Genomic DNA, 21,031 nt, shown 5'->3' on the forward strand with positions numbered 1-21,031 from the left:
AAGCCACATGACACCAAGCATTCCCACCTTGGCTTCCCTGTGGTTCTGGGTCATGATTCAGCTTTGCTCTGACCCAACAAACCTGAAGGCTGCTCTACTCAAATGCTATGTTTTAGGTGAGGCCACAGACAGAAACTTGATACTAAACTGAGCCACGAAGAGACACATCTCGAGTGTTCTGCATTCTGCTGTCTGCTATGGTTACCAACAGCCCATAAACACATGAACAAACCCATCCACAATGAGAACAGCTCATGCTCACAGCAAACCAGAAATAGCAGCATGGGAAACTTCACTTTCACTTAGTGCTTCAAGTGAACTATCAGCAGTGACAATCCAGGCCTCCATTTAGGCCATAATGTCTATTAGAACTGGTAGCAATACACTGTCCAGACCTACAGAATCTTCTCCTAGCAAATGCTTGACACAGGACTTAATGACCAATGAAAAAAGAAAAAAATTTCCTTGGACTGGTACAAAATACTGATTTTTTTTCAGAACCACAGAGAGAAATCAGATTTAGTCTACAGCACAGCAACTTTTCATTGTTGTTCCTGAACACATTATGTGAAAAGACTTAGTTCCCAAAACCATGTACTTAAAATACAACTAGGACCACCTTCTCCAAACAGATTCTATTGTCAAATCCAACGTCTTCAGGTATTCTGCTTATACCTTCAAAGGAGTAAAATAAATCACTCCAAGAAAATAAGCAAGAACATTTTATTGCAACACTTGCAGCTTCACTTTCTCAAGTAATACAGAGTTCTCCCAAATGTCTTTACCAGCCAATTTAAATATTTCATCTACATCTGCATCACTAGTTTATAAAATTTCTCTAAGATCTGCATATTTTCAATTGATTTAACACAAAAACAGAAGCAAAAGAACAAACTCTGGAAAACATAAAAGAGCTGCATCGTGGCACATTTATTCTTTACCAGAAAGTAAGAAAAACCTCCCTACTGACCTTTACTCCGACTGAGGAAAAAGATAAATATCCACAGCTCTTGTCACATCTGGCAGGATTTTAAGATCCATCTATGCATGTATTATCACAGAACAAAGTTTTAGCCACACTGAGCCACGTAAAGTTCCATAGCTTTTACATGCATTCCATCCTTGGTGTGCTGACTACAGGACAGAGATTCTGTGCACCTACAGTGGTTTCAATTTAAAAATACAGCATTAAGCCAACTTAGAGAAACATCCACTAGTAACTAACAGAAAGGTCTCACAACAGTTTACTAAAACATTAAGGTTCTTTAAATCACAGTTTCGAAATATAAAAATTCTATCTCCCCTGTAACTGAGACATATTTACATGAAGGTTTTTAAAAGATGGTCTGTAATGCAGCTCTAATCGCTGTCATCCGAGCCCCCTTCAGAGCCCTCATCATTGGATGCCTCTGGCTCGGACTCGTTCCCGGAAGCTCTGGCAGAGCCCTCGTGGTCAGAGCCCCTCTCGGAGTCCCTGTCGGACTCGGCGCTGCGCGAGGCCGGGCGCGACTCGTTCTCGGAGCCGCCGGAGCCGCGGCTCCTCCCCGACTGCACGGACTCATTGTCCGACTGCTCCGACTCGGAGCGCCGCCTCTTCCTCGGGGACCTGTCGCTGTCAGACTCCTCCTCGGACGCGCGGGCGCTGGACCTGCGGGGAGTGCCGGCCTCGCTGCCGGACTTGTTCCTGGCATCGGAATCGCTGTCGGAAACGATGCGTTTGCTGTGCTGCTGCTCCCCGTCCTCGGAATCGCTGTTGCTGTTTCTAGCGTGCCTGTGGGGAAAAGCAGAGAGGGAAAATGGCATTAAAAGGTGCTCCCTTTAGCAAGACACCAGGATTTGGGTAATGCTAGTGTTAGAAGAATGAGTGGAATTAATTTGCACTGGGAAGGGATGGTGTGAGTGCAATGAAAAATTTCTCATATCTTTGTGTTATCTCATTAACACTGCGTTTTCTCTTGATGGCATGCATTGAAACTCTAAGTTCATACAAAGTTAATTAAGGTTCTTACCCATCATCAGCAATTTTGAGTTTGTCCTCATCAGAAGAATCATCACTTGATGAAATGATGGCTTTTGATTTGATCTTTCCTTTCATTGAAGGAGGCAGACGTTCTGGTTTGGGCTGTATAGAAGGAAAACAAAGGGCTGCTTGTTCATGTGGCACAGGGCCCAAATGTAGAAACATGTTCAGAAAACCAGACATGCTTTTAAAAAATTTTCCATTTACTATCACTTAATTCTAGGTGGCTTTGGAAATATCCTTTTCATCCTTGAAGCAGCAGTAGCAACAGGGCAGGAGGATAAAAATAAGCTCTAAGGCCAGTTGGCTTTCAAGAGGTTTTGCTGTAATTTTCAACATTAATAAATCTCTCTTGACCAGGGTAATGCTGAACTCCAAATGCATATTTAGAGAGTGATGCAGTTACTCAGGGTTAACTTACAGCCTTCTTCTTCTCTGCTTTGGGTGGACGTCGCTTTTTAGGCCGCGGGCCATTTTCGTGTTCTTCATCATCACTCCCTTCTTCTGCCTTCTGGGGTCTTGAACAGAAACACATTTTATATGGCATATAAAGCATAATATTGCAAAAAAACCTTAAAAAATACAAAAATACCAGTCTCAAGGAATGTCCAGTTTATCAATTGTTGTTACTCCTACTTCTTTCACAGAGTGGTTGTTTAAGTCTAATAACGTGCAATGTGTAAGTAAAAAATAACCACGTGACCTCTTGATAAGAGTTTGTTTTTAAACTGTTACAAAAGATGTGGAGAATATACTTAAAAGCCCTACTATTGCTTGGGGAAGTCTAACATGAAATTAACATTAATTAATAATTAATTAATTAAAGTATCAACTACCTCCTCCTCTTCTTCTTCTTTCTCTCACCCTCCTCTTCTTCCCCATCCTGTTCACTGCCACTGCCCTTCCTCTTCTTTTTCTTTCTGGAGATGGGCAGATCTTCATCACTGTCATCATTGACGAACTCGTCAAACTCCCCTGCTCCTTTCTTGGAACGCTGTAAGAAACACAGACAATGCAACCTATTATTCACATCCCAGTTACAAAGCTACCAGGAAACACTTCAAAATGGAAATCTACCTGAATACATTCTGAAAGAGAAAAAACAGAAAAAATACAGACTTTCTAGAGGCTATGGCAAAGATAGCACAAGATGAGTATCATTTAGAAACCGATTCAGAACTGGCACATAATAAGATAATCTTATGTTATTTTAACAATTGAACACATTTTAATGCCACCACACTCAGAAATTTTAAGTACTGGCTTCCAATTTTGACCTTTAAATATTAAACCTGTGCAGTTTTACTCAGTAGAGCCTAGGAGCTTGAAATTAACAACCTGTGCTCCTGCAAGAGACCATATATCAGAAGGGGAAAATTAAGGAGGTATAAAAGAAAAAAAAAAAAACAGAAAGAGATTAAAAAATTCTGTTCTACCCTGCCTCCACCGCCACCACGTTTTTTCTCCTTTGATCCTTCTACTTCACCAGTGAACATCAGAATATTCTTGGTCTTCTCCACATATTGAGCTCTTTGTTCCAGAAGTTTCTTCTGCTCTTCTTTTTCTCTCAGGCGCTTCTCTTCCTGAAAGACCAAGGAAGCCAACCATTACCATTGTATTTGCACCACCACGGTGATTATAACAGCAGGCACAGAAATTATTTGCTGTCAGGAGACTGGAAAATTGCTTTTTGATGCTCCGTGTCACAGCAGAAGCAGAATAAAAAAGTTTTTTACAAAAAGTTTTCTACAAAAAAGCCCATGGTAGAATAGGTAAAAGTCTGATGGCAGAACTTCTGGCACATCTATTTTATTTCATTATACAACTACATATTTCTGAGACCATGGGGAAGAAAGAGCATCACCTGCTAGCTGTAATATTTTCAGCTAGCACTTACTATGACTAAGACATATAGCTACTAGGTACCACCCCAGAGCAGCAGAAGCACACATATTGTCACTGTGTTCTGATAAAATACAATATACAGAATTTAGTGGAATAAAACCTGTTCTTTAAGCAGTTTCTGGCGAAGCAGCTCCTTCTCCTGCTCCTGCTTGGCACGCAGCTCCCTCTCCTCCTCATCCTGCTTGCGTGCCCGAGCCACGTGATACTGGGCCTGGCTCAGTAAGTCAGAGCATTGCCTGCAAATCCAATGTTTTCAGGTAAGGCAAGGTGGCAAACACAAAAATAAATGCTTTTATAAAGTGCCTGCATCACTACACTATGTTCATATCCCCAATGAACTAAAAAAACAGCCACTTGCAAGAGAGAAAAGAAGAGCAGTGCAGATTTTTGAGTCAATTAAAGCATTTTTAGTAAGCTAATTTATCTTCCAATGGATCATTTCAGAACATATTGCTTCACACTTCAAACTCAGCCAGTTCATATACAGAAAACCCACACATGAACATAAAAGGAATCATGCCAACCAATCTGGAGATCATCAGAAGTATGGTTAATAAGAACTTATATTTAATCATAATGATCTAACAAACCTAATTGGAAAGGTAGGGCAAAATTCAAGCTTAAAAAACCCAACGGTGTGAGAGTTAAGGCTGCATAAAGAGTCCAAGTCACATGAAACATTAAAGCAAAGTGCTTTCAACACCTTCTTCCAGATGAGGCCAAAATGACATCAGCTTTTAATATTGAAATTTTCTTCTCTGCACAAAGTGCTTCAAAGATACCCATGCAGATGTACAGTGCAGGATGGCAAACACATGGTATCTGTATGGGGCTATGGAAATCTTACAAGAATGTGCAGAAGTGAAACACAGGAAAAGAATGAAATAGTAGTAGGGAGTGACCCTGCACTTGTATTTCTACTGTTATGAGAAACTGAGAGTTGAAGTTTTGGAATTTAGTTTTAATTTAAAAAAAAACCCAGGACAAAAATATTCCACTTAGAATCTGAATGAAGGATTTGTTTGTGGGTTGCTGTTTTTTTCTTTTTTTTACCTGGCTTCTGTAGCAGCAAGTGCCAAGTCAAATCTCATCTTATCACCTACTTTACTCAAGTAACTGAAGTACCTAGAGAAAATCACAAGAAACCAAATTAAGAAAATATGGTATTACTTAGACATGTATTTCAAGCATTTACTCCTGAATTACAAACCTGTAAAACTCAACAGATGAGGAAATCTTGCCAATTTCCTCTGTGCCAACATCTTTTAATACAGCACCTTTTAACAGTTAAAAAGTGCATTCAGAGTTCTCCAAATTTAAGGCATTCTAGAACAATTCCGGAGAGGAAAGATTTGGAAGAGAGTCCTGAGATTTCATCTACTGGCTTCTACCAGTAAGGACTTTGCTCACCCCCAACAGATTGATTCCTTTTCTGTTACAGATTACATGCTTGAATTCAGCATAAGAGAAGGAAGGAAAACTTGTTTTCCAAAAATCCTTTCAGAACAGCCTCCTTGACCTAGTGGACAGGCCCTTGAGAATAAAACAAACTTCCAAGTAGATCAGTAAGGTATGATGATCAGGGCTTTGAAAAGTTTCTCCAATTTAAAAGAAAATTACTTCTAACTTTCAAGATTGGCACGGTTTCTTCCCATATACCCTCAGACACATTTTTGTGCTAGACTGAAGTTCTTGGATATATGAATATAATTCCTTGCTTGAGGTCTAGACTATGGAGAGCATTTTCCAAAAATTTTAATTAATAGACAAGAATAAATTTATGCAGCTTCTTTGAGGCAATAAATAACAAGCTTCTCATTAAATTTAAGTTAGAACTTCTATCCTCAACAATTGAGCTCGGAATGCACAAATCATGCACCAGCTACACCTAGGAGCAGGTTGAAAATGCAGATAAATGGTTGAAAGCTCTGTTCAAGGATGGTGGCAACTGGATCAGATTAATCACACTGGTGTCCACACAAAATTTTATATTATTGTTTTTTAAACAGAACTAAAATATCTCAAATGCACTTAAGAAACTGCTTCAGTTCTTAAACTGTGACAGTACTTGGGCTTTACTGCCAAAAGGAGGATAAAATTAGTTTTAAGGGACTGCCAGTCATTAATTATGCTTATGTGAGATAAACAGATTTGCTTTTAAGCCTTATAGCTTGCTTTGAAAGAAGTTATAAAATAGTATTCAAGTTGAAGAATAATTGTCAACATCTTTTCAACTGTGCATTTCTTAGAAGAGCATTGTCACAGCAATAACAAAACTCTTTGAGAAACACACTTTGGCACCTGGTCAAACAAAACTGATTCTGGAACAAAATCTGAACACACAGTTTTGTCAGGCCCAATCTTTTGTTTTCCTACCAGAAACTCTAGAATTACACAGTGCTTTATAGAAGATGATTGCTCTTCTAACCAGATTTGTGCTCAATACTGCAAGTATACCATAAGGGGACAACAGAACAGATTATAATTATTAGAAACAAATGATCTTTACCTGTGGGCAAGCTCCAGCTCTTTCACAGCATTAAGCACTTCCTTCAGATTGCTTTTTTCATCTTTCAGGACAGAGGTAGCAAGTCTTTGCAGCACTAAAGCCACATTAAACATGAGGACTGTATCGCTTGGAGCCACATGCCTGGCCTGGAAAAAAAAACAAATGTTTTTAAGATAAGCTACAACATGCTACAGAAATGACATACAGATAATAAACACCATCATTTCAACCCCAGACCACCAAATTTAAAGAAACACAAACACACATCAACTAACACTAATTTTATTCTCTGATCCATGAGATCCATACCTTTAACAAAGTTTGTTTGCATTCCTGTAATTTGCCACATTTAAACAGCGCCCGGGCCAAATATAACAACACTTCAGTGTTTTGATGCTTATAGAACTTTCTGAGGCAGTTTTCATACTGAAATAAAAGAAAAAAAAAAATCAAAGAAAGAGGCGACAGTAGTTTGTTATTTTGGTTAACTTAACTAACTCTAGCAAATGTTTCTATTCCTAAAAAGCATTACTGCTAATTTGGGGTTTTTTGCTTTTGTCTTTTAAAGAAGTGTGTTATGCTACATGGTGTCTCCTTTTCACTGATCAGAACATTCTCTCTCCTATTCCATAGCAAATATGTGCTTTTTCCTACAAACTGGCTGTAGCCCAGAAGGCTCTGTAGGTCTTAAATAAAAACAAATACTTTTTAAAGTGCCATTTACTGCAACAAAGTCCAACCAACATGACTTATTTTAAGACCACTCGAATATTCTCCACAGTACGAGGGGGCAGGGGGGAATAAAATTTCTTTAATCTATTTTATCTTTAAATCAATTTCTTTATTCATATCAGATATTTGAAATATATCTAATATAGTAATTCCAAGTATCTGATGTAATTAGTTTAAAAAAATTAAAATTCAGACTTTCCAGATAACATCATGTTTTTTTCTGTCCACCCAGCTGAGGAACTTAGCTATGCCAAGGGATATCAATTTCTCTAAAGTGTAAAAAAGACTTGTTACTATAACTTTTGTGGGTCTAGAATTATAGACTTAAAAGATACCAAACTTTCTAACTTTCAGTAAAAAGCACCTTCTGTTTGACATACTCTTTTCTCAAGGAACCCTTCACCCTCTGTAAGCCTTCAAAATAACAAGGAATACAATAACAAGTTTTATTTGCAGCTCAAGTATAGAAAAACTGCCCTGAACTGTAACACCTGAGGTTGTCACTTTTGCATCTCACTGTTGTGAGCACCTTCAGCATCAGAGATTTTGTGTTTAGCTCAAGCTGCCTCAGATTTGTATGCTTTATGGTAGAGAACTCGGTAGGATGATTATTGTGGCTGCAGTAAGCTGGGCTAGTAAATACAATTTGTCTCCCTTTGAGTCCAATATAAGGTATTTCATACTGTGACTGCACAGCAGAACCCAGGGAACAATAAAACACTTCAGTAAATAAACACATTTCTAATAACACCTTTTCTTAAATAAATTAGCAAATGAGTAAAATATTTTTTCTCCCAAATCGATAGGTGAAAGTGATACCCACTTCCCCACTGTGATTCACTGCTTAAACAATTGCTAAAATGAGATTTTCATCAGGCTTTTTGTCAATAAAAATAGACAAAGTGCTAAAAAAAAACGACAGATCCCATACAACAGAGTGAATGTGACTGTGTTGCCAAAGCTTGCTAACAATAGTTCACTGAAGGACAGTGACTACTGAGCTCCTGATCATATAAGAAAGGCCAAGTAACACTTCTTCATTAAGCATCACAAAAAGCTTCAGAATAGCTCTGAATGAAGCATTTTTGAGCCTCAATAAGGACTCATCTTAAATGACACAAGTTTGTTCTTAGTTTCTGTCCTGTTCAACATATGCTGTGTTTTTAAGCTTATTTGTATGCTTTTCATCAGCTAATTGAGTCAATTTACACAGAATAGGTTGACACTTGAACATTTACTTGCTTGGGCACAGGTCAAACTAGCCGGCCTCAACAGATTTCTTCCAACATCAATTATTCTGTGATTTTAACTGTGGTGAGTGAAATCACAGCCCAGTCAGCTTTTAAGGCAGCTCTTAAAGTAGTCATATGGTCGTTTACAAGAACAAAAATAGGAATTGTTGCTATTTAGAAGAAAATCCCAGCAGCAAATTGTATTTACTTACTTTGGAAACATCTGAATATATATCACATACACTAACTACATTGACTGAAACCCCTCTGATTTATTCCACAATCAAAATTCTAACCCTGTACCAAAAAAAGTATAAAAGTTGATAAATGCTTTGTTACCCCTCGCCTACATTTTGCAGTCAGTTACTAAGTCTAGACTTGACAGCCAACAGCTTGTTAGAAACAGGCCTAGAATTTGTTAAAACACTGCTCAGAAACTTTCCCAGCTGCCCTGACAACAGAGAGACAGGAGGCAGTTCAATGTGAAGATGTTACCATCTGCACAGCACTGATGTACTGTTTCTGCTCCACGTAGATATGTGCCAAATTCAGCCACACATCGCTGATATCTGCTGTGGCCTCTCTCACTTGGGCAAAAACATCACGAGCTTCACGGAAATATCCTTTATGTGCCAAGACAGCTCCTGAGGGGAGAGGAATATGGACAGTGTGAGCTTACAGGTTCATGCACCACATGTGGTTCAAGTACCACAGAATATTCAATACTGCCTCAATAAAGTGCCCCTTCAAAAACTGACATAGTTGCAATTTCCTGGGCTCCACTCTACAGTGTTCAGGCCCTGAATGAACAATTCTCTATCAGAATCAATGCTTTATATAAGAATATGATCACCTCTGAAGGAAAACTACAGTCTGATATTCACCTATGCCATTAGCAGCATACAAGTTCTTTGGGTCATTTCTGAGGACTTGCTTGTAGATGGCTAATGCACGGTCCTGGTGACGTTTCTCCTGCAGAAAGAAATGCCCCAATTCATCACTCACTTCTACAGTGGGGTACAAAAAGATCTACCCAGAGATTTTATGAACTACAAGATGCCAAACAGACATCAAGAAGAGGCTCTGAATAGCTAACAACATACAAAAAAATAAACAAACCCACACAGAGGGCACAGAGCTGCCCATTACCTTTTCTCTGTCTCTTGTGGGTTGATGGAGAGTCTGCAACCAGACATTGCCAAGAGCCAGCATGGAATAAGTATCATTTTGTGTGGAGGGCTGCTTCAATATTCTTTCAAATTTCTTCTGTCCTGGACCCCACTCTTGTTTAGCCAAATGAAGATTGCCAATCAGAGACCAAGCATCTGGATGATCCTAAATAAAAATTCACTCTAAGTTACAAAAGTACTCTTTTCCTTTGCAAGGGTTCTTTTCCAAGTATAAGGTGTTACTTTTCTTAAACATAATTCCATATTCAAAACAATCCCAAACAAAACACAGAGAACAGATCTGGCAACTCTCTCTTCTTCCCCTAGTTTATGTCAATAAACAAAATAAAAACACAAAAAGAGGAAAATTAAATTTTAAGTTAACTTATTATTTAGAGTGTTTTAATGTTAAATGCTTATAGGGTTACAAACCTGATTTATCTGAAGTGCTTCTTTAAACCAATCAGAAGCCTCATAAAAATTCCCTTTATCCCTGGCCATAGCTCCCAAGCGCAAGTAGCCTGAAAATAAAAATAGAAAATAAAATAAAATAAAAATCAGGAACAGGGAACAGGTTAAAGTCATCTTGAACAAAGAAAATATTGTCCATGCATGCGTTTCAAAAGCAATCTTTCTCTTCATCAGCTAAGGCATCACTAAGACATCTTTAAAATTCTATTCATATTCTATTCTATTCAATGAGAAATACAACATGAAGAGGAACTCGCACCCACGATGGCCATACAAAAACTGCAGGCTTTGGACAGTCAAAAGTTTTGTAAATGTGTTAAACTGGCTTCATAAGTTAAAGCCAACTGAAAAACTGCAAAGAAATAAGGATCCATCAGTTATGTCATTCTCTTCCCTCCACTTTAAATAGTTCTCCCACCTCCATAACTTTGGGAAGGGTATCTGCCGGTAAAAATGGAAAATAAGCAGGGAAAAGGTGAGAGATGAGGCTGGGGCATGATGTGTGCCAAACAGAACAGGTCAGCCCCAAAATACTGTGAAAACAAAAAAAGACAGACATAAGGAGAGCAGAAGACACTGTCAACCAGAAGATTTTTGGTATTATACAGACAACTGCAGAACTGAAATATCAAATGTTTCTTACAATCAACGTAATTTGGATGTTCTCTCAAAATGTTTTTATAGAGCTTTTCTGCTTCATGAAATTCACACATGGCCTCGTAGAGCCTGGCAAGGTTGTAGGATGTTGTCACAGAGATGGCATTGTAGTAATGCTCATCATGCTCAGCCTCTGCCTTTGCACGATCCAGCGAGGCCAAGAAGTATTTCTGAAGTACAGAAAGAAAAAAGGAATGAAGCACTTCAGAATATCCTCAAAGAAAAACTTCTGTGTGAACAAGAAACACCATTCAAACTGTGAGTAAATGCATACCTTTGCTTCTCCCAGGTTTCCCAGCCTGAAGTGCAGGGCACCCACATTATTCAGGATCTCTGGCGGGACATCAGCCTGTACTTTCTCCTGCAGAATGCGTGTGGCTGTTCCATAGGCTGACAGAGCACCCTTTGGAAAGAAACAGAAAGTGGATGAAAGAAGAGAATGAGCACTACATGCTCTTGTGAAAAGCACACACAGAATACACCAAGTGTGTATTAATAATACCTGTATATCAGTCTGTTCTAGAATTTGGGCTAGCTCAATCCATGCCTCTACATCATCAGGATATTGTTCTGTGACTTTCTTTAAATGCCCCTGAAAAACAAGAGAAGTTAATTAAGCCAATTTGAAGACACACAGCCTGTTCAAAAAAATAGAAATAAGAGTGAAGGCATTAACCTTAACACTGGAAAATACACCATACCGCAGAAACAAACATCCTAAATAACACAGTAAGAAATCTGCGTTAGTTTCCTTCCTTCATTATTCTACTCTTCTGTAGAACAGAACACCTGCTTCAAGTCTTAGAGAAGCAAAGGCTATTACATCAACATGAAAAGCTAGAGAAATGTCTAACATTTCTTGCATTTATCTACCCAACATTAGATTTAAAATACCTTTCATTTAAAAAAACAGTATTACTCTCCTTCCAGATAAGCCAAGGCAAGACAAGTGCTTTCTGGAAATCACCAGCTGATTAGCTGTCTTCAGGAAAATAATGAGCTAACTTCCCATCTTCAGAGAATTTTATATATATATGTGGAAAGAATTCTGCCTTTTTCACATACCAAAAAGAGACATGAGGCTGGGGCTTCTCTAAATTCCTGGACAGGGCTTTACCCAGAGCCCAGTGTAGTCTCAGTTCTGTCCAGAAGTTGTGACTCTTTACAGACAGGAAGATCCCTCATAAGCCCATATGAAATATTCCCTATCCACAGCTACCTGAGTTTTATTCAACTTAAGGAACAGTCTGATTTCCAATTTCTACTCTTACATGTAAATACATAATGCTGACAGAAGGAAAACTCACCTTTGCAATATCCCGTTTCTCCTGGTCTTCTGAAGCTGCATAAAGAGACCCAAGGATTTTCATAGTCTCATAATTGTTAGGATAGGCTTTCAAGACTTTTTCAAAGCATTGTGAAGCATTCTCTTTGTCCCCTCGATAAATGTACATTTGACCCAATCCAAAAAACGGAAGTACGAAAGAAGATGAGGCAAACTGAGTGGCCTGGTAATAATACTGGAAAGCTTGATCATAATCTTCCTAATTAAAAGGAATCAAATGAAGAACAGTCAGTATTTTAAAAGGCAACCTTTGCATGAACTTTTATAACAGAGACTTTTAAAAAATGTGAGCTCAAAGGGGACTTTTAAAAACTGCCCTACCTGCACATGAAAAGACCTCGCCAGCTGGTAACAGCTCTCTGCCTGCATCGCTTCCACTTCTGTGTTATGGAAAGCATGAAGAGCCAAATGTTGCACTTTACCATAGTCCTGACAAAAAAAACAAAACAAAACAAAACAAAACAAAACAAAACAAAACAAAAAAAAAAAAAAAAAAAAAAAAAAAAAAAAAAAAAAGGAAAGAAGTTAAATGAAATTTGGAAGTCTTCACTTTATTTATGGTCAAGTGATTTTATGATTTAAACATGGATAGCTGGAAAATATAACAAAGCTTTTGTTACAGCACTGACTAAATAACAACAGATTTAGTTTCAGCTAGGATTCTTTTCTCTATTTCATGTTTTAAAGCATGGAGGAGTGAGGAGGGGGAGAAACAAACCAACAAAAACCCCAATCAAACAAAAAAAAAATCTCCAGCATCAAAAACCCAAAACCCTTTCTGGACACTAAGTCGATTTTGATTTAAGTAAGTGTACCTTTTCTTGGTTTTCTTGAGAAAGGTTTATACACAATTCAGGGCAAAAACCTCACACTTGTTCATCTAGATTAACAGACATTAGGCACCAGATGAAATGTATTTGAATTCAACACCAGAATTCTTGCTGTTCAGAGGTTATCAAGCATTTAACTGTAAAATTTCAGCCACCTCTTACCTTCTTGAAAAAGAAGTGATTAGCCAAGTGATTCAACACCATTGGATTACTGGGATCAATAGTGTAAGCTCTAGAGAGGAGTTGAACACCATTCTTGATGGAATCAGCCTAAATGAAACATTGACAGGTATCAGCAACATCTCAATATCTGTATCTTGTTACCATCTTCAAAACTAATTTCAGTCTAGGCTGCTCAGGATTTCTGACACCACCATACTGAGCTCACCAAAAAAAAGTAAATCCAGCTACTGGCTTTTCTTCCTGCAGCATACAGGTGGAAAACGGGAAATGAAGCTACCATAGAGGGATGGAAAAGAGCACAGCAGGACTTTCAAGGAAAAAAACAAAAAAAGCAAAAAAACCCAAAAGACACAGTCTTGATGTCCTTTGACCTGTCACACTCACAGCCTGACAGCCTTCCTTCTGTTCCTTCCACTGTTCAGTGTCTCCAGTGATTGGTCTAGGTTTTGACGTTTTACCCAATTAATTCAACAGTGGAATGAAGATATTTTTGTGTTCAAATTCTAAACAACAACGTTAAGATCTCATTTTAAAATCAGTACAAGTTTGAGGTGTTCACATAGGAATATCATTGCATCAACTTACTCTTTTCTAAAGAAACTTTACACCATAAAGAAAACTTCCCATGGATAAAAGTGTGACTTACCTACAAGTTCAAATCTACAACTGATAAAATAATTGCTCTTTATTTAGGACAACCATGAAATCTGTACCACAAGCATGTCAGCTTGATCTGTACTTATTTCTGAACAGAAACACCAAAAAATGCTAGCTATCAAGAAATCTTCTAATGGCTGTGCTTCACTTTGTAATTATGATGAGCAGAAAGCTGTCTAATTGAACAGGTTAGGTTTTAAGAGGTTAAAATGTAACATGGAGGCAGCTAAAAAATCAATTTCAGTTTGAAGAGGTGCAATCTTTCCAAACCTAGCATAACAATACACCTGGATGAGAAGATATTGAATCATTCCTGCCTTCATTTTCAAAGGTAAATGTGGTTTATAATCACTCCGTGCATTTGTCCAAGTTTTCCGGGAAGTTGAGTCTCATGTCCAATTTCAACCAAATCCAGTATGCTAGAGGCCCCAAAGTTCTAAGTGCTTTCATTTAAGCAAAGCAGATCAGACAGACCACAGTAAGAGCACAGTGTGATCTCAACCCTCATCTGACATAATAACATCTTCCAGGAAGAAGAAATATTAGAAACATCTAAGCACAAAAAAGATACCAATTACTCAGAATCTTTTCCCTATAGTGCTCTCCCTTCCCTGTGTCAGCTGTTCAATGTTACACTAATTTCTACTACAAAGTTGTGAGAACAATTTGAAGTAAAGCACAGATGATGTATTTCTTAGAAAGAACACAAAACATCTTTGAGTGGCTCAGCTTTTAATCACAGCTTTTTGAATCTTTGGATGAGTGGGCTCATCTCTTGACATCAGTAAAAAGATCTTCATGAAAAGAAAGATACCAAGTATCATCAATTTCTCATCTGTGGAATTTATTAAAATTTGACTTTAGAGTATTCTTGGTTCTCTCTGTAGCTTTATGAAAAAAAAAACAACAACCTCTTATGGCCCCTTTTTTTTTTTTTTTTTTTTAAGTTTCTTCATGGAAGCATTAACAGGTTTTTTTTCCTCCACGAAGTAGGAAACTAAGAAATTTTCAGACATTCTGCACTAACAAAAGATCTTTCTAGGGAACCACAGAAAGCAGCACACTAAATTTCAGCCACATACAATTACATAACAATATTTATTTTCTTAAAAACACTTAAGGGTCTCATCCTCCAGTGATAATATCTGAGATGGCCAATCCATGCTAATGGATGCTAATGCTAATCCAAACTAAGCTATATTTGCATGTGTTTTTCTAGTGATACAGCACCTAGAAAGGTGGATCGCCACTCAATTGTACCTTTATTAGCCCAGTTAAAATTTCTTCTTGCTTAATCTTTGTTTACCATGCAGCATGCATGCCTGAATGTAACTTTGAAACTTGTTTGAAAATTTGTTCTTAACTCTTAAACTTCTAAAAAACTTGTTTTAACGTCCTGGTAATGTCTTTTACCTTGACCTTCCTTCACATATCTCACCATGTATTTTTATTATTTTAAATGAAACAGTTAGCCTAGCATGGTTTTTCTGTACCTAACTCTTCTATAAACAACAGAATTAAAGATTTTTAACATAAGAAAGCTATTCAGTATGTGCTGCTTACATCACAAGCACATATCTATAATATCATTCAATAGTAGCACAGACTTAAAATTCTTCCATCATAAAACTTACTACCCATTTTACAACAAGACTATCTTTGAAAGGATAAAAAATTTGCCTTTTTTTTAGCTAAAAGAAAGTAAACAGCATGGATTCAGACCCTAAGTCAGACCCACCTCCTTATTATTGAGTTCCAGAACAGCCAGCCCAACCAAGGCCCCGACACACTTGGAATTCAGCTCCAGAGCCCTGCTGAAGGCCAAGCGAGCTTTTTCCAGCTTGTTCAGTTTCACGAAGCAGTGGCCCATTCCCAACCGAACCTCAGCTAGAGAACAACATGACACCATTCAGAATCCCAAAGTTTCAACTTTATGCCATTTTTTTCACAATGTGGAGTGAAAGCAGAATTTTTCATAGTTCCTTAAAGCCTGTAAAGCCATCTAACAATCTGCTGTTTTTCAAGGCAGCAGCCCATACTTGGCTGGCCACAAAATGAACTTGAATGTTTTAGTAAGACTTTATTTCTTCATAAACCCCAGAACGCTGATCTATCTCCCACAGACTCCAATGCCAAACAAATAAAAAATTACTTTTGTGGGAATGTATTAAAAATAATGGAGAAAAGAATTAAAAAATTGCCAGATGGAAGGGCTGGACATTTCCTAGGCAAGTTAAGTTCACCCCAAACTAGCAGGTCTTCAGAAAACACAGATGAATAAACAAGTTAGTTGGCATTTCTCCTCAAATGATCAACAGATTCACATGTTGTTTATCATCCTCCAGCTTCCATGACCAAGTACAGATGGACTAATACAGAAAATTCACATCATACTGCTCTTTCTGACTGCTTGTTATCTAAGAGTACAGATAATTTATAAACATCAGTTTCAAACCTGTGTCTGTTAGCAAAAAGGGGGGCAAAGGAAAGAGGTTTGTTGAAAAGCTTTTGTAGCAATCATTCTTACAGTAAAGCAGATCACAGAACACACAACAACTTTGCAATAAACCTTTTCTCAGATAGGTTATGGCAGTCTATCACATGTCTCAAGAGACTTTAAAGTATTTATGATCCTTATGTAAATACCTTGAATTCATGTATCTAAATCCTATGTATCACTTTTATAGCCAGTAAAAATCACTTTCCCAGATTTTTGCATAAAGAAAATAATACAAGACCAGGAAAACTCACATCACATCATGCACTAGAAGGAGAATTTTGCTTTTATGTCTTGTTTCACTATTGTTACATCATTTCTGAAGCCTTATTCCAAGAGCTTACAGAGAAAGAAATTCTGCAAGAGTCTCGAACAGTTCCTTCCCTCCCCATACAACTTTAATTTCTCTTACATGCAAAATCCCTTTTTCTAATACCTCTTTAAAATGTAATACTTAAAAAAAGAACAGTATTTTCCTAAACACAACTTCCTTCTTAAATATTATGAAATATTTCAAGTCAATGAATTCCTAAATCCCTCTACAATGAGGACTGGATTTCTTTTGACAAATACAGACCAGAAAAATGCCCTTTGAATTTGAATGAGGAAGACTGAGTTAGTTTGCAAGCAGAGCAAATACTTCCAGTAGCAAATACTTTCTGTCTCACCTGGGCAGCCTGGATTGGTACGCAGTGCTTTCTTGTAGTAGGCAAGGGCTCCTCTATAATCCTTCTTGTTGAAAGAAATGCATGCCTTACCTGTTAGAACATGTTAGAATCAAGAACAAAACCAAGATTACAAACCAGAAGCTCAAGTATTATTTGTTAAACTTGTGCTGTACCCATTTTCAAAAGTTACAGTTAAAATCTAACAGAAAATTCAGATAACGATAACTTTTATTACATTTGATGATGTCAAGTATATGAAAAAAGCAAACACGAAAAGACATTAAATTTACATTTTCATATTTTTATGCAGAAGCTTAATTCCTTATTGGTCCAGAGGAAAGACACTTACTAAGACTAGTGAACAACTTAAATTACAAGTGTTACAGTCTGTAACACTTGTAGTTACCTCACTAGTGGTAACTTCACCCTTAACAGTGTCCAGCTTTACTGCCACCATCAGGGAAGCACAAATAGCTGGACTGGATGCATGCCCATGGGTCTCAGAAGATGCCAGTTAGCACTGCATTTTTCCTAGCTCTTCCACCTATGTGTACTTGCCAAATTTGAAGCAGTCTCAGCCATGTGTGTCTTGATCACGTTCTCTCTACACACGCCCTCTTAAACACATAATTAATTCCAAATCTCAACCAGAGAGATCAAGATTTTACAAGTACCCATAAACTCATACCGAGAAGGGCAGGAATATTATTTGGAGACTGGTTGAGCACGAAGTGGAACTGTGCATCAGCTTGGTCCATCTTATCACCTTCAAGCAGGCAAAAGCAGGCTCTTCCCAACAAGTGATTCTAGACAAGGAAAAAAATTTGCAATACATTTATCTTTGAAAAATATGAAGTCTGGACTATGTGAAAGATGAACTGCCTTATAATGCTTTTTACAATTAAATTATTTTTCTTACATTTATCAAGCAAGAGGATACCAATCCTTCCTTCCCAACCTTCAAAGTTGACTGAAGTAGTTCTATCAGGTGTGCCAAGCTAGAGAGAATTATTTTTGGTAGCACCAAGCAGATTTCAGACACAAGTTGTGCTCACATGTGACTGTAAAGCTTGAGCAGTTTTTATCTTCCCTTTAGTGAATCGATACTTGTTTTCTTTACAATCACTAATTTACAAAACTGTTTTTTTGATCAGATACCAGTTTTACCTGATCGTACATGATGATTTTGTCAGCCATAGTGTACAGCAGGGTGGCCTGAGTGATGAGCTCTTTCTTGTTGTCTTTGTTCTTCTCCTTCCGAGCCTGCTGGACATAGTAGGCTGCCAGAGTGTCCAGACATGTCATCTGATCTTTCTCGTGGTCTCTGTAGTCCAGGTTGCCATCGATGCGGGCAGCTTCCAGCAGCTTCACAAAGTCTTCTGTTTTGCCTTGCTTGTAGTATTCCAGCTACAAAACACATTTTTAACAGACAACACTGTCCCAGTGAGTACATAACATACCAAGCTGACACTTTAGATATCACACAGACTCTTTTTCCAGGATGTAGGGATAAAGCAGGAATAAATGTAGGTATCATCAGAGAAAAGTATTTTGATAATACCAAATATTTTTCTGTCCTAGAATCACTGAACAGCCTGGGATGGAAGGGACCTTGAAGATAATCTCGTTCCAAACCCCCTGCCATGGGCAGGGACACATTCCACCAGCTCAGGTTGCTCAAAGGCCCATCCAACCTGACCTTGAACACTTCCAGGGATGGGGTATCCACAACTTCTAAGGGTAACCTGTGCCAGTGCCTCGCCACCTTAAAACACAAGTTTTTTGAGCTATTTATAAGTGAAGAATCCACTGTTCTTCTTCTGAACTTCTTTGACATTTTGACATTTAACCATACTTTCCATAGGATAGATACTGCCCCCCCCTTTTTTATGAAGCACGTAATCAAAGGCCCAAACCAGGAAAACTATGGATTGAAGGGAAAAAAAAACATAGAAAGCAACCCTCAAGAGGCATTGTATCAGGAAAAAGAGATGAAATTAAAATCCAAATATGCACATGTCAGTAAGAAACATCTGGCCTAGAATCCATGACTGAATGACCCCACAAAGTTCCTGAGTTCGGAGCTCAGTTATCACTGGTCATAAGAGTATGGAAATGAAAATTATGATTTGATTATGTGAATACAGTATTTAAATACACAATTTGTATCTTTACTGACCGCTAGGGCAATCCATATGTGCAGCTGGGTGTGTTCCTGTTTCAGTATACTTATAACTTCATCACCCTCGGGCAATTGATCGAAGTCAAGCTCGATGACCTAGGACCAAACAACACAGATCATCTTTCACAAAGCATTAAAAACATCATCTATCATTGAGCTCAAAGGAAACTGGATCTGTCAGAGCACAAAACAGAAATAATTATTTGTGTTTAAACAAGCTTATGGACAAAGAAAGGAGAGATGATATACTGCATTCTGTGCAAGATGAAAGCGATGGTCTCTCTTTAGAGAAAAGACAAACCAATGTTTGGGCAAGTCAAGAAGAATAAGCAGAGATCTTAATTCAACTTCTTTCACCATGGACTTCATGCTCAGAATCAGCTAATAATTGACTTGACTGCACACTGCTGACTTCCTAAAACTTTTCCTACACCTAATATAGAGATCTAGCTCAGAGACAAATTCTTTAAAGTCATCTGGTGTCAGAAAATCAATATCCAAGACTAAGATTCCTGAAATTTTGTAAAGTCATCTTACACCCTGGGAAATTAAGAGATTATTGAGGCAGCTAAATTTCTGAATAGTCACAACTGTAGACATGAGCAGCAAATGACATCAAGAACTTTTCATCATTCAGACATTGTTTTGTGAGTACTAGTCTCCCATGTTGATCTAATCTTCTGATATACAAAATGAGGAAAAAGGAAGGTACTCCTCAGGTGGGATATTTGGGAACACAATTTAACTGCTTCTTAGTTCACCTTACTCAGCCATGCTGCCTTTAATAATTAGTCATCTGCATTACAAGTTAATTTTACAGCAAGAAAGAAGTGCAGTTGTTGTACCCTGATTACCAACGCTGGCATTTCTCTGTAGGCTGAATTAGAGCAATCCAGTTTATCAAGGCTTTTATAAAAAGGTTTTTTTAATAAAACAACTTTATAAAGTTTTGACTCTGCAAGACTTCAGAGTACCAGCAAAAATATTTCTGCTTAACTTTTGCTGCCTTTAGTTTTGAGTTTGTCTTGCACAGCACCTCCTGTTTGACAGATAATGGCCTCATCCATCAACTAAAATAGTTATGAATGACAAATAGATATTACCAATACAGCAAATAAACACGGAAGTAAAAAAGAGCAGGCTTGAATGGGGGGGTATTTTATTGCATTCCCTAGTGATTAATTCAGAACTTTGGGATCCAAGTAGTCCTAGACTGAACAGCAGTAATAAGATGACAATTCATGCTGACACCTCAGACAGAAATGTCTGTCAAAAAAGAAAAAGCCCTTGAACATGCAAAACGCCATAGAATAAAGCAATCTTGTGAGAGTTAAAACCTCAACAGCAGCCATACAGAAATTAGTTTCCTTATATATATTGGTGCATATGAATGTCTGTGTGTACACGTATATATGTGTACATATATGTATTGTATGTGTGTGTACATAGAAGAATAGGGATGTAGATGTTCACTAAGAATATTCTTCAACCTGCAAGAATTAAGTTTCAACACCTTACACAGCTACTAATTTAGTATCTGCCACGGTATGACTTAACGTCAAACTTTGTTACACGCTGCAAATCTCCACATACTTTTGAATCTTCCTAACCTTGGCTTGTGACAGCGCACCTTAAATAAAGAAAAGTTGAATTAAGTTTTCAGCCCCGCGGTGCGATAACTTTACGGAGCGGTTCCTCTGCGCTGCGACACCGAGCGCGGCGGGACGCACACCTGTGACCCGGCACCGGGGCTAGGAGCCCGGGGCACAACCGCGATCGCCCTCCCTGCCCCTCCCCGCGCCCGACTCGCCTCGTCCGTGTCCCGCAGAGGGATCTCGATGGAGCCCCGCGACATCTTGGCGACAGCGCTGCCGGAGCCGCCGCTGTCCGGGCCGGGGCCGCCGCCGCGCGCACTTCCCCTCACGGCAGCGCCCGACCCGGACGTGCTCGGCCGCGGGGCGGGGCCCCGGGCGG

General features: G+C 38.4%; 1 protein-coding gene across 1 annotated transcript; it reads right to left on the reverse strand.

Moving 5' to 3' along the window:
- Nucleotides 1-709: 709 nt before the first annotated feature.
- Nucleotides 710-21,023, reverse strand: CTR9 (CTR9 homolog, Paf1/RNA polymerase II complex component). Its single transcript, XM_056494170.1, has 25 exons — nt 20,868-21,023; nt 19,055-19,153; nt 18,043-18,282; nt 17,564-17,681; nt 16,876-16,965; nt 15,449-15,597; nt 13,033-13,140; nt 12,362-12,469; nt 12,003-12,239; nt 11,198-11,287; nt 10,970-11,098; nt 10,682-10,865; nt 10,000-10,088; nt 9,548-9,733; nt 9,283-9,370; nt 8,894-9,042; nt 6,744-6,860; nt 6,435-6,580; nt 4,979-5,050; nt 4,026-4,161; nt 3,457-3,603; nt 2,857-3,014; nt 2,442-2,538; nt 2,010-2,122; nt 710-1,771 (listed from the first exon to the last, which is right to left on the reverse strand). Exons 1-25 carry the CDS (start codon nt 20,910-20,912, stop codon nt 1,360-1,362), a joined length of 3,507 nt encoding a protein of 1,168 aa, XP_056350145.1. The 5' UTR covers nt 20,913-21,023; the 3' UTR covers nt 710-1,359.
- Between the last annotated feature and the right edge of the window lie 8 nt (nt 21,024-21,031).

Source organism: Oenanthe melanoleuca, chromosome 5 (genome assembly GCF_029582105.1).
Source record: "Oenanthe melanoleuca isolate GR-GAL-2019-014 chromosome 5, OMel1.0, whole genome shotgun sequence".
Lineage (NCBI taxonomy): Eukaryota > Metazoa > Chordata > Aves > Passeriformes > Muscicapidae > Oenanthe > Oenanthe melanoleuca.

Coding starts and splice junctions, on each gene's coding strand:
- CTR9 (XM_056494170.1), bottom strand. CDS start 20,912: ATGTCGCGGGGCTCCATCGAGATCCCTCTGCGGGACACGGACGAG. Junction 10,866..10,969: donor GAAACCTGGGAGAAGCAAAG/GTATGCATTTAC, acceptor TCTGTACTTCAG/AAATACTTCTTGGCCTCGCT. Junction 5,051..6,434: donor GAGCTGGAGCTTGCCCACAG/GTAAAGATCATT, acceptor GATTTTCTCTAG/GTACTTCAGTTACTTGAGTA.